Below are 12,436 nucleotides of genomic sequence, written 5' to 3' on the forward strand. Positions count from 1 at the left end.
TTTGCTTTACTTTGGAAACAGTGTTCAGGGGAGGAGATATTGTTTACTGTGAAAGGAGCCCTGACATTTACATTCCTCCGATAAGGTCTTAATATAATGTCATTCTGCAAGTGAAAAAAAAAAACCTTTCTCTGTTTTATAAGTAAGTTGTAGTGAGCAGAATTTGTTTGCAAACTATTTCTGATGTTACTAGTTACGGTAGCTCTAAATATGTTTACATGTAGTTTAAATGAAACAGACAAAGATCTCATTGCTTCTTAAAGCTTATATTTCTCCAACATAGGTGTGTCCGGTCCACGGCTTCATCCTTACTTGTGGGATATTCTCTTCCCCAACAGGAAATGGCAAAGAGCCCAGCAAAGCTGGTCACATGATCCCTCCTAGGCTCCGCCTACCCCAGTCATTCTCTTTGCCGTTGTACAGGCAACATCTCCACGGAGATGGCTTAGAGTTTTTTAGTGTTTAACTGTAGTTTTTATTATTCAATCAAGAGTTTGTTATTTTGAAATAGTGCTGGTATGTACTATTTACTCAGAAACAGAAAAGAGATGAAGATTTCTGTTTGTATGAGGAAAATGATTTTAGCAACCGTCACTAAAATCCATGGCTGTTCCACACAGGACTGTTGAGAGCAATTAACTTCAGTTGGGGGAACAGTGAGCAGTCTCTTGCTGCTTGAGGTATGACACATTCTAACAAGACGATGTAATGCTGGAAGCTGTCATTTTCCCTATGGGATCCGGTAAGCCATGTTTATTACGATCGTAAATAAGGGCTTCACAAGGGCTTATTAAGACTGTAGACTTTTTTTGGGCTAAATCGATTCATTATTAACACATATTTAGCCTTGAGGAATCATTTTATTTGGGTATTTTGATATAATAATATCGGCAGGCACTGTTTTAGACACCTTATTCTTTAGGGACTTTCCCAAAGCATAGGCAGAGCCTCATTTTCGCGCCGGTGTTGCGCACTTGTTTTTGAGAGGCATGGCATGCAGTCGCATGTGAGAGGAGCTCTGATACTTAGAAAGACTTTCTGAAGGCGTCATTTGGTATCGTATTCCCCTTTGGGCTTGGTTGGGTCTCAGCAAAGCAGATACCAGGGACTGTAAAGGGGTTAAAGTTCAAAACGGCTCCGGTTCCGTTATTTTAAGGGTTAAAGCTTCCAAATTTGGTGTGCAATACTTTTAAGGCTTTAAGACACTGTGGTGAAAATTTGGTGAATTTTGAACAATTCCTTCATGTTTTTTCGCAATTGCAGTAATAAAGTGTGTTCAGTTTAAAATTTAAAGTGACAGTAACGGTTTTATTTTAAAACGTTTTTTGTACTTTGTTATCAAGTTTATGCCTGTTTAACATGTCTGAACTACCAGATAGACTGTGTTCTGAATGTGGGGAAGCCAGAATTCCTATTCATTTAAATAAATGTGATTTATGTGACAATGACAATGATGCCCAAGATGATTCCTCAAGTGAGGGGAGTAAGCATGGTACTGCATCATTCCCTCCTTCGTCTACACGAGTCTTGCCCACTCAGGAGGCCCCTAGTACATCTAGCGCGCCAATACTCCTTACTATGCAACAATTAACGGCTGTAATGGATAATTCTGTCAAAAACATTTTAGCCAAAATGAACACTTATCAGCGTAAGCGCGACTGCTCTGTTTTAGATACTGAAGAGCATGACGACGCTGATAATAATGTTTCTGAAGGGCCCCTAACCCAGTCTGATGGGGCCAGGGAGGTTTTGTCTGAGGGAGAAATTACTGATTCAGGGAACATTTCTCAACAAGCTGAACCTGATGTGATTACATTTAAATTTAAGTTGGAACATCTCCGCATTCTGCTTAAGGAGGTATTATCCACTCTGGATGATTGTGACAAGTTGGTCATCCCAGAGAAACTATGTAAAATGGACAAGTTCCTAGAGGTGCCGGGGCTCCCAGAAGCTTTTCCTATACCCAAGCGGGTGGCGGACATTGTTAATAAAGAATGGGAAAGGCCCGGTATTCCTTTCGTCCCTCCCCCCATATTTAAAAAATTGTTTCCTATGGTCGACCCCAGAAAGGACTTATGGCAGACAGTCCCCAAGGTCGAGGGAGCGGTTTCCACTTTAAACAAACGCACCACTATACCCATAGAGGATAGTTGTGCTTTCAAAGATCCTATGGATAAAAAATTAGAAGGTTTGCTTAAAAAGATGTTTGTTCAGCAGGGTTACCTTCTACAACCAATTTCATGCGTTGTCCCTGTCGCTACAGCCGCATGTTTCTGGTTCGATGAGCTGATAAAGGCGGTCGATAGTGATTCTCCTCCTTATGAGGAGATTATGGACAGAATCAATGCTCTCAAATTGGCTAATTCTTTTACCCTAGACGCCACTTTGCAATTGGCTAGGTTAGCGGCTAAGAATTCTGGGTTTGCTATTGTGGCGCGCAGAGCGCTTTGGTTGAAATCTTGGTCGGCTGATGCGTCTTCCAAGAACAAGCTACTTAACATTCCTTTCAAGGGGAAAACGCTGTTTGGCCCTGACTTGAAAGAGATTATCTCTGATATCACTGGGGGTAAGGGCCACGCCCTTCCTCAGGATCGGCCTTTCAAGGCAAAAAATAAACCTAATTTTCGTCCCTTTCGTAGAAACGGACCAGCCCAAAGTGCTACGTCCTCTAAGCAAGAGGGTAATTCTTCTCAAGCCAAGCCAGCTTGGAGACCAATGCAAGGCTGGAACAAGGGAAAGCAGGCCAAGAAACCTGCCACTGCTACCAAGACAGCATGAAATGTTGGCCCCCGATCCGGGACCGGATCTGGTGGGGGGCAGACTCTCTCTCTTCGCTCAGGCTTGGGCAAGAGATGTTCTGGATCCTTGGGCGCTAGAAATAGTCTCCCAAGGTTATCTTCTGGAATTCAAGGGGCTTCCCCCAAGGGGGAGGTTCCACAGGTCTCAGTTGTCTTCAGACCACCTAAAAAGACAGGCATTCTTACATTGTGTAGAAGACCTGTTAAAAATGGGAGTGATTCATCCTGTTCCATTAAGAGAACAAGGGATGGGGTTCTACTCCAATCTGTTCATAGTTCCCAAAAAAGAGGGAACGTTCAGACCAATCTTAGATCTCAAGATCTTAAACAAGTTTCTCAAGGTTCCATCGTTCAAGATGGAAACCATTCGAACTATTCTTCCTTCCATCCAGGAAGGTCAATTCATGACCACGGTGGATTTAAAGGATGCGTATCTACATATTCCTATCCACAAGGAACATCATCGGTTCCTAAGGTTCGCATTCCTGGACAAGCATTACCAGTTCGTGGCGCTTCCTTTCGGATTAGCCACTGCTCCAAGGATTTTCACAAAGGTACTAGGGTCCCTTCTAGCTGTGCTAAGACCAAGGGGCATTGCTGTAGTACCTTACTTGGACGACATTCTGATTCAAGCGTCGTCCCTTCCTCAAGCAAAGGCTCACACGGACATAGTCCTGGCCTTTCTCAGATCTCACGGATGGAAAGTGAACGTGGAAAAGAGTTCTCTATCTCCGTCAACAAGGGTTCCCTTCTTGGGAACAATAATAGACTCCTTAGAAATGAGGATATTTCTGACAGAGGCCAGAAAAACAAAACTTCTAGACTCTTGTCGGATACTTCATTCCGTTCCTCTTCCTTCCATAGCTCAGTGCATGGAAGTGATCGGGTTGATGGTAGCGGCAATGGACATAGTTCCTTTTGCGCGCATTCATCTAAGACCATTACAACTGTGCATGCTCAGTCAGTGGAATGGGGATTATACAGACTTGTCTCCGAAGATACAAGTAAATCAGAGGACCAGAGACTCACTCCGTTGGTGGCTGTCCCTGGACAACCTGTCACGAGGGATGACATTCCGCAGACCAGAGTGGGTCATTGTCACGACCGACGCCAGTCTGATGGGCTGGGGCGCGGTCTGGGGATCCCTGAAAGCTCAGGGTCTTTGGTCTCGGGAAGAATCTCTTCTACCGATAAATATTCTGGAACTGAGAGCGATATTCAATGCTCTCAAGGCTTGGCCTCAGCTAGCGAGGGCCAAGTTCATACGGTTTCAATCAGACAACATGACAACTGTTGCGTACATCAACCATCAGGGGGGAACAAGGAGTTCCCTAGCGATGGAAGAAGTGACCAAAATCATTCTATGGGCGGAGTCTCACTCCTGCCACCTGTCCGCTATCCACATCCCAGGAGTGGAAAATTGGGAAGCGGATTTTCTGAGTCGTCAGACATTGCATCCGGGGGAGTGGGAACTCCATCCGGAAATCTTTGCCCAAGTCACTCAGCTGTGGGGCATTCCAGACATGGATCTGATGGCCTCTCGTCAGAACTTCAAAGTTCCTTGCTACGGGTCCAGATCCAGGGATCCCAAGGCGGCTCTAGTGGATGCACTAGTAGCACCTTGGACCTTCAAACTAGCTTATGTGTTCCCGCCGTTTCCTCTCATCCCCAGGCTGGTAGCCAGGATCTATCAGGAGAGGGCGTCGGTGATCTTGATAGCTCCTGCGTGGCCACGCAGGACTTGGTATGCAGATCTGGTGAATATGTCATCGGCTCCACCTTGGAAGCTACCTTTGAGACGAGACCTTCTTGTTCAGGGTCCGTTCGAACATCCGAACCTGGTTTCACTCCAGCTGACTGCTTGGAGATTGAACGCTTGATCCTATCGAAGCGAGGGTTCTCAGATTCTGTTATCGATACTCTTGTTCAGGCCAGAAAGCCTGTAACTAGAAAGATTTACCACAAAATTTGGAAAAAATATATCTGTTGGTGTGAATCTAAAGGATTCCATTGGGACAAGGTTAAGATTCCTAAGATTCTATCCTTCCTTCAAGAAGGATTGGAAAAAGGATTATCTGCAAGTTCCCTGAGGGGACAGATTTCTGCCTTGTCTGTGTTACTTCACAAAAAGCTGGCAGCTGTGCCAGATGTTCAAGCCTTTGTTCAGGCTCTGGTTAGAATTAAGCCTGTTTACAAACCTTTGACTCCTCCTTGGAGTCTCAATTTAGTTCTTTCAGTTCTTCAGGGGGTTCCGTTTGAACCCTTACATTCCGTTGATATTAAGTTATTATCTTGGAAAGTTTTGTTTTTAGTTGCAATCTCTTCTGCTAGAAGAGTTTCAGAATTATCTGCTCTGCAGTGTTCTCCTCCTTATCTGGTGTTCCATGCAGATAAGGTGGTTTTACGTACTAAACCTGGTTTTCTTCCAAAAGTTGTTTCTAACAAAAACATTAACCAGGAGATTATCGTACCTTCTCTGTGTCCGAAACCAGTTTCAAAGAAGGAACGTTTGTTGCACAATTTGGATGTTGTTCGCGCTCTAAAATTCTATTTAGATGCTACAAAGGATTTTAGACAAACATCTTCCTTGTTTGTTGTTTATTCCGGTAAAAGGAGAGGTCAAAAAGCAACTTCTACCTCTCTCTCTTTTTGGATTAAAAGCATCATCAGATTGGCTTACGAGACTGCCGGACGGCAGCCTCCCGAAAGAATCACAGCTCATTCCACTAGGGCTGTGGCTTCCACATGGGCCTTCAAGAACGAGGCTTCTGTTGATCAGATATGTAGGGCAGCGACTTGGTCTTCACTGCACACTTTTACCAAATTTTACAAGTTTGATACTTTTGCTTCTTCTGAGGCTATTTTTGGGAGAAAGGTTTTGCAAACCGTGGTGCCTTCCATTTAGGTGACCTGATTTGCTCCCTCCCTTCATCCGTGTCCTAAAGCTTTGGTATTGGTTCCCACAAGTAAGGATGACGCCGTGGACCGGACACACCTATGTTGGAGAAAACAGAATTTATGTTTACCTGATAAATTACTTTCTCCAACGGTGTGTCCGGTCCACGGCCCGCCCTGGTTTTTTTAATCAGGTCTGATAATTTATTTTCTTTAACTACAGTCACCACGGTACCATATGGTTTCTCCTATGCAAATATTCCTCCTTAACGTCGGTCGAATGACTGGGGTAGGCGGAGCCTAGGAGGGATCATGTGACCAGCTTTGCTGGGCTCTTTGCCATTTCCTGTTGGGGAAGAGAATATCCCACAAGTAAGGATGACGCCGTGGACCGGACACACCGTTGGAGAAAGTAATTTATCAGGTAAACATAAATTCTGTTTTTTTTTGTTTGTGCTGGTAGATTTGTGGTGAGAAATCTTTACTAAATATGAAATCACTAAGTGGTAGAAATTGTATTGTATTATTGTTATATTTTCATTGCAGATTCCTGTTCACCCAGTTCCAGATCCCATTGTACATGAAGTTTTAAACTTAGCTTTTAAGCACTTTAAACACAAAGAAGGGTAAGTTTTTGTTTTCTAAAGCATCATGACTACTAATAAGGTTTCTACATACCAGTCAGTATGGGCAAATTCTAACCTTAGTCATGAATAAGGTTCACCCTGCTCTCTTTACTATCTACTCTGCGGTTCAGACTGGATGGATATGTAATGTTTGCTAATTAAACTAAAAACCTCAATCTATGCAATCGCATGGGATTCACAACATACTTTTAAAAGGACATTGTGGTGCAGAATTGACATGCTCTAATTTATCACATTCACTTTTAGCACTATTGACTATGGATTTAGCCCTGCAAAGAGGTTTAAAGGGACACTGAACCCAATTTTTTTCTTTCATGATTCAGATAGAGCATGCAATTTTAAGTAACTTTCTAATTTACTCCTATTATCAATTTTTCTTCGTTCTTTTGCTATCTTTATTTGAAAAAGAAGGCATCTAAGCTTTTTTGGGGGTTTCAGAACTCTGGATAGCACTTTTTTATTGGTGGATGAATTTATCCACCAATCAGCAAGGACAACCCAGGTTGTTCACCAAAAATGGGCCGGCATCTAAACTTACATTCTTGTATTTTAAATAAAGATACCAAGAGAATGAAGAAAATTTGATAACAGGAGTAAATTAAAAAGTTGCTTAAAATTGCATGCTCTATCTGAATCACAAAAGAAAAAATTTGGGTTCAGTGTCCCTTTAAGACATACTTAAAATACCGCTCACAAACCACATAGAACTGCTGGTCCTGAGCACACATAGTTGAGCAGAGGCAGTCCTTTGCAATGTCCCTTTAATATGATTTAACAGTTTTTTATATTTTTTTAAATGTACCAAAAAAAAAAAAATCCTCTTTGGGGACTTTTTAATTCCTGTTAATTATTTGGTTTAAACCTAGAACTAGAGCAGTGAAATAACTTTTTGTCATTAGTGTTTTCTCTCCCATTAAATGGGGTTAGTGTGAATAAAACAGATCATTTTGTTTGCTGGCAATATGAATCACTCACATCAATCAACAACCAGATTCATTGGTTTTCTGCTCATATATATGCTCTGCACATAAAACTGATTGGTACATGCTAGAAGGCTTGAAATGACTAATACATAACGTAGCATAACTTCTGTTGGTTTAGGTATTAAACCTATTGGGATATCTCAAATGGTGAATTGTTTTTCACAGTGAACCACTGAGCAAATACATTTCAACTTACCTATAATTTTTTGTGTGTGTTTTAAATCTTACTCCATTGAATATTTTACAATTCCAAGTTCCTACTGTTTTTTTGTGATCTGCCTCTGATTCAGGCCTACACACATTATCAACCGCTAGTGTGTGTGTATATATATATATAATATAAAATACAAAATAGAGTGCACTCCCACTTAAGCAGCAGCCACCAGGGTGCAAGCGAATATTGAATATAGGATTGAAAAGGCATGCACTCACTGGATTTGTGCAAATGTTGTGCTTTAATGGCACATAAAAAACAAAAGTCTGATAAAGGGGTGATTGATCACCGAAACGTTACCTGTTTGTTTTCGATGTGCTATTAAAGCTCCACATTTGCACAAATCCAGTGAGTGCATGCCTTTTCAATTATATATATATATATATATATATATATATATATATATATATATATATATATATATATACGTTCTGATCTTATTGTTCATTGGGTGAATACTAGTAGTGAGAATAGAGCACCTTCAGAAAGTAATGTAGGATACATATACTCCTTATTAGGTGTAAGCAGGAATTTTGCTAAAACAGCTATGTACATTTTGTGCCTTTCATGCTTAGCAGAGAACTCATTCTGTATCAGAACCCAAAACCTTAGTGTTAGTCAAAGATACAGTTATCACTCATGTCAAATAGTTATGTTATAGTCAAATAGTTATATGTCTAATAAAAAGCACATTTGTCTCTGAATGTTAGTTCACATTTACAGTGGATGAATAGGCAATTGTAGTCTTAAATGCACATTGTAATAAAAAAATGTCTGATTTTGTCTAAACAGATTATTTCAAAATGTTTTACATTTATAATTTAATTTTAAAGTGTGAGTATGTATGTATATATTATTTATATATATATATTGTATTTAAAAAATTTTGTTTTATGCTTTTTCTAAAACGTTTTCAAGCTTTATGATCTTCACTGTTAGCACTGTTGTATATACTAATTGTTGTTTCTGTTTTGTTTTTAGGTATTCAGGAACTAATACAGGGAACGTGCACATAATAGCAGATCTATATGCAGAAGTTATAGGTGTCCTTGCCCAGTCTAAGTAAGAAGATGGTTTACACTTAATACAGAATTTATCATGTTGTTAATAATGTTTTAGCAGTAGTGAAATAGACTTAAATCTCTCAGGCTTACTTACCCACCAGGAGAGTTGATGTGATCACTCAAGTAAATATCCGGAAACATGACTGTGTAATCGGATTAAATGAGTTCCCTCCTGACAGTGTTTTTGTCATTTTAGATTTCAGGCCGTGAGGAAGAAGTTTGTCACGGAATTAAAAGAGCTACGACAAAAGGAACAAAGCCCCCATGTGGTGCAAAGCATCATCAGTTTGATTATGGGAATGAAATTCTTCCGCGTGAAAATGTATCCCGTCGAAGAGTTTGAAGCTTCATTTCAGTTTATGCAGGTTACTTATACTTATTATTACATAATTAAGTATTGATGCACAGTTTCACACTTTGTTAAATGGACATAAAACCACAACATTTTCATTATTTAGATATAACATACAATTTCCATCTTAATGTGAGGAGAGTCCACGGCTTCATTCATTACTTGTGGGAATTAAGAACCTGGCCACCAGGAGGAGGCAAAAACACCCCAGCCACAGGCTTAAATACCTCCCCCACTCCCCTCATCCCCCAGTTATTCTTTGCCTTTCGTCACAAGAGGTTGGCAGAGAAGTGTCAGAAGATTCGGAGTAGTCTCTTATGGAGGGTAGTACTCTTTGAAATGGGACTGGAGTTTTAAGTAGATCTGTCAGCCTCTCAGTGAGAGCTTGGATGAAAGTTAGAGTCCGGACATGCAGGGAGAGTCTTTCTGCAAAACCATCCCGACTCGTATTAACAGCTCCATAAGCAATCAGCGTTGACGAGTTTTGCTGCCTGCTTTCTGCACTCAAGTCCATGTCAGGAGCGATGCTACTACCCTGTCACACTTGAAAGGCCGTGTTCCTGTTCCACGGCATAGATTCTGGTAAGATTGTTTCATTTATACACATTTGATAACGCAAGAAGACAGGGTCACAGTGTGTCTCCTTTTATCTGTATAGAATCAAGGGTTAATATCCTCAAAGGGGATTATTGAACAGGGGGGGGATTTATACATAATATTCTATATTGTGTTTAATGCTGCGGCATGTGAGATAAGGCTCTGTCAATGTGTGAACAATCAGGTTTCCTTAGATAGATATTGACACAGCCTTTTTTGTCGCGTTTTCTCTTTAGTGCAGGGGCGGTCCTGCATGGCACTCCATGTGACCGGGTGTGGCCTCTTTAACTTCCTCTTTCTTGACTGACGGTTGCAGGATACAAAGCGTTTTCTCAGTGGTCCGGGTCATAGGAGGTGTTGAGTTCCCCTGCCATTGGGGTATAAAGGTGCCATTTAATCTAGTCCGTAATAAAAGCGCAAGCTATGGAGGACTCTGATATGTTAGAAGGTACTCCCTCTTTAACCAAATCTAAAACCTGTGTTAATTGTGAGGAGGTTCCGGTTAATCCGCCTGCTCAACTATGTTCCACATGTTTTGATAAATTTGCAATATCTAAAAAGAATAAGATATTTAGTACAATTGAGCCGTCCACCTCTGAGGGTTTTCCGTCCCGCAAGGTGCGTTCCCTACATTCATCTCAGATTACACATGCAGCTCCCCAGGGCACTCCTAATCCTCCCACAGGAGGGGCCATTTGGCCGCCAGATTTAGCCGAGTAGTTACAAACGGCGATCTCTGCGGCCTTTAATGCCTTACCACGCCCTGATAAGTGCAAGCAAAAGGTGAAACATAGCTATCCGTCCCAGGGGTCATCTATTCTGTTGGATGTCTCTGATAAATTATCCACTGATGAAGACAATTCTGACTCTTCGGAGGACGCTCTTTCTGGGTCGGAATCGGCAACATCTAGACCTTCGGCTGCGGAGGAGCCTGACTTTAAGTTTGAGATGGAGCATTTGCGCTTTCTGTTGAAAGAGGCGATTGCTATGTTAGAGGTTCCAGAACCAAAACTACCGGAGGAACCTTCGATCCCTAATCTAGATAGGGTTTACGAGGACTTAGTGGTGCCTCAGATCTTCCCGGTCCCCGTTAAGATGGCTAATATTATTAAGAACGAATGGGAGAAACTTGGCTCGTCCTTTTCTCCCTCTACTTCTTTTAAAAAAATCTGTTCCCCATTCCGGACTCTCAGCTTAAGCTGTGGGGGGGCCATCCCTAAGGTGGATGGTGCTATCTCCATGCTCGTTAAGTGCACAACTATCCCGCTCGAAGATAGCTCTTCGTTCAAGGAGTCATGGATAAAATTGGAATCCATGTTGAGAAAGATGTTTCAGCTCACAGGGTTCATTTTTTAACCGGCAGCGGCGGTCACTGCGGTAGCTGGAGCTACAACCTACTGGTGTGACGCTCTGTCAGCTATGGTCGAGATGGAGACTCCCCTCGAGGAGATACAGGAACGAATTAAGGCCTTAAGGGTAGCTAATTCATTCATCTGTGATGCAAATATGCAGATTTTTCGTCTGATTGCCAAGACATCAGGATTTTCTGTTCTAGCCGTAGGGCTCTGTGGTTAAAGTTGTGGTCTGCTGACATAACTATCCCTCCCAATTCAGGGGAAAGTTATTTTTGGTCCACGGAAGGCAACGGTCACGGGAGGCAAGGGTGATTTCCTACCACAGGATAAGAAGAATAAGCCTAAGGGGTCAACTTTTTGTCCCGAGCAGTCCAAGGGATCTTGGAAACCAGCTCAATCTTGGAACAAAGCCAAGCAGAGCAAGAAGCCCACTGAGACAAAATCAGCATGAAGGGGTGGCCCCGATCCGCCTCTGGATCGCGTAGGGGGCAGACTATATCTTTTTGCCGAGGCTTGGATGAGAGACGTTCAGGGCCCTTGGGTTCTGGAGGTCATCGCCCAGGGTTACAGTATAGGGTTCAAGACTCATCTGCCCAGGTGCAGATTCCTCCTGTCAAACCTATAATCAAGACCAGAGAAGAGAGACGCGTAAAGGAATCTCTCCTCTCTCGGAGTAATCGTACCAGTACCTCTGGCAGAAAGAGGTTGGGGGTATTATTCAAACCTTTTCTTGGTCCCAAAGGAGGAGTGCACGTTTCGTTCGATTCTACACCTAAAGTGCCTAAACAAGTTTCTGTCGGTCCCATCGTTCAAGATGGAGACGATCAGGTCTATTGCCCGTAGTTCAAGAAGGACTGTTCATGACTACAATAGATTTCAAGGATGTTTTACTTTACGTGCCAATCCACAAGGATCACTTCAGGTTCCTAAGATTTGCATTTCTGGACCAACGCTTCCAGTTTGTGGACCTACCGTTTTGCCTGGCGACTGCCACAAGAGTCTTTACGAAGGTTCTGGGAGTGCTGCTTGCGGTGGCAAAAGCCAGAGGTGTTGCAGTGGCACCTTATCTGGATGACATCCTGGACCAGGCTCTGTCCTACAGTCTCGCAGAAGACCATTCGAGGGCTCTTCTTCTCCTTCGATCCCATGGATGGAAGATAAATGTAGGAAAGAGCTCTCTGGTTCCCAGCAACAGAGTGGAATTCCTGGGCTCGATAATAGATTCCATATTCTATGTAGATATCAAAACAGAATGCATCTCTCATGGTTGATTATATATTTCCTATGTGTTCTATATTAAATTTTGCATAGAATGTGTATTATTATTGTTTTTGTATTTTATTCTACCCTATTGTATCAGTGCAATGTTTTGTAGACCCAGGACCAAGACATACTTGAAAACGAGAGAAATCTCAATGTATGCTTCCTGGTAAAATATTTTATAAATAAATAAATATTCCTGACAGATCTGAGACGTTGCAAGATTGTGTCCAGTTGTCTTGCCCTTCAGACCTCCTCAAAGCCATCTGTG

At 42.0% G+C, this 12,436-nt stretch overlaps 1 protein-coding gene across 5 annotated transcripts in view; it reads left to right on the forward strand.

Annotated features, from left to right (window-relative positions):
- Nucleotides 1-12,436, forward strand: part of FRYL (FRY like transcription coactivator) — a 916,813-nt gene that overhangs the window by 538,289 nt on the left and 366,088 nt on the right. For all 5 annotated transcript variants that reach the window (XM_053703981.1, XM_053703978.1, XM_053703979.1 and 2 more), the window contains 3 exons: nucleotides 6,240-6,319; nucleotides 8,519-8,599; nucleotides 8,798-8,966. In XM_053703981.1, the coding sequence (XP_053559956.1) occupies nucleotides 6,240-6,319; nucleotides 8,519-8,599; nucleotides 8,798-8,966 (330 nt within the window). The remainder of the gene's footprint in view (nucleotides 1-6,239; nucleotides 6,320-8,518; nucleotides 8,600-8,797; nucleotides 8,967-12,436) is intronic.

This window comes from Bombina bombina, chromosome 2 (genome assembly GCF_027579735.1).
Source record: "Bombina bombina isolate aBomBom1 chromosome 2, aBomBom1.pri, whole genome shotgun sequence".
Classification (NCBI taxonomy): Eukaryota; Metazoa; Chordata; class Amphibia; order Anura; family Bombinatoridae; genus Bombina; species Bombina bombina.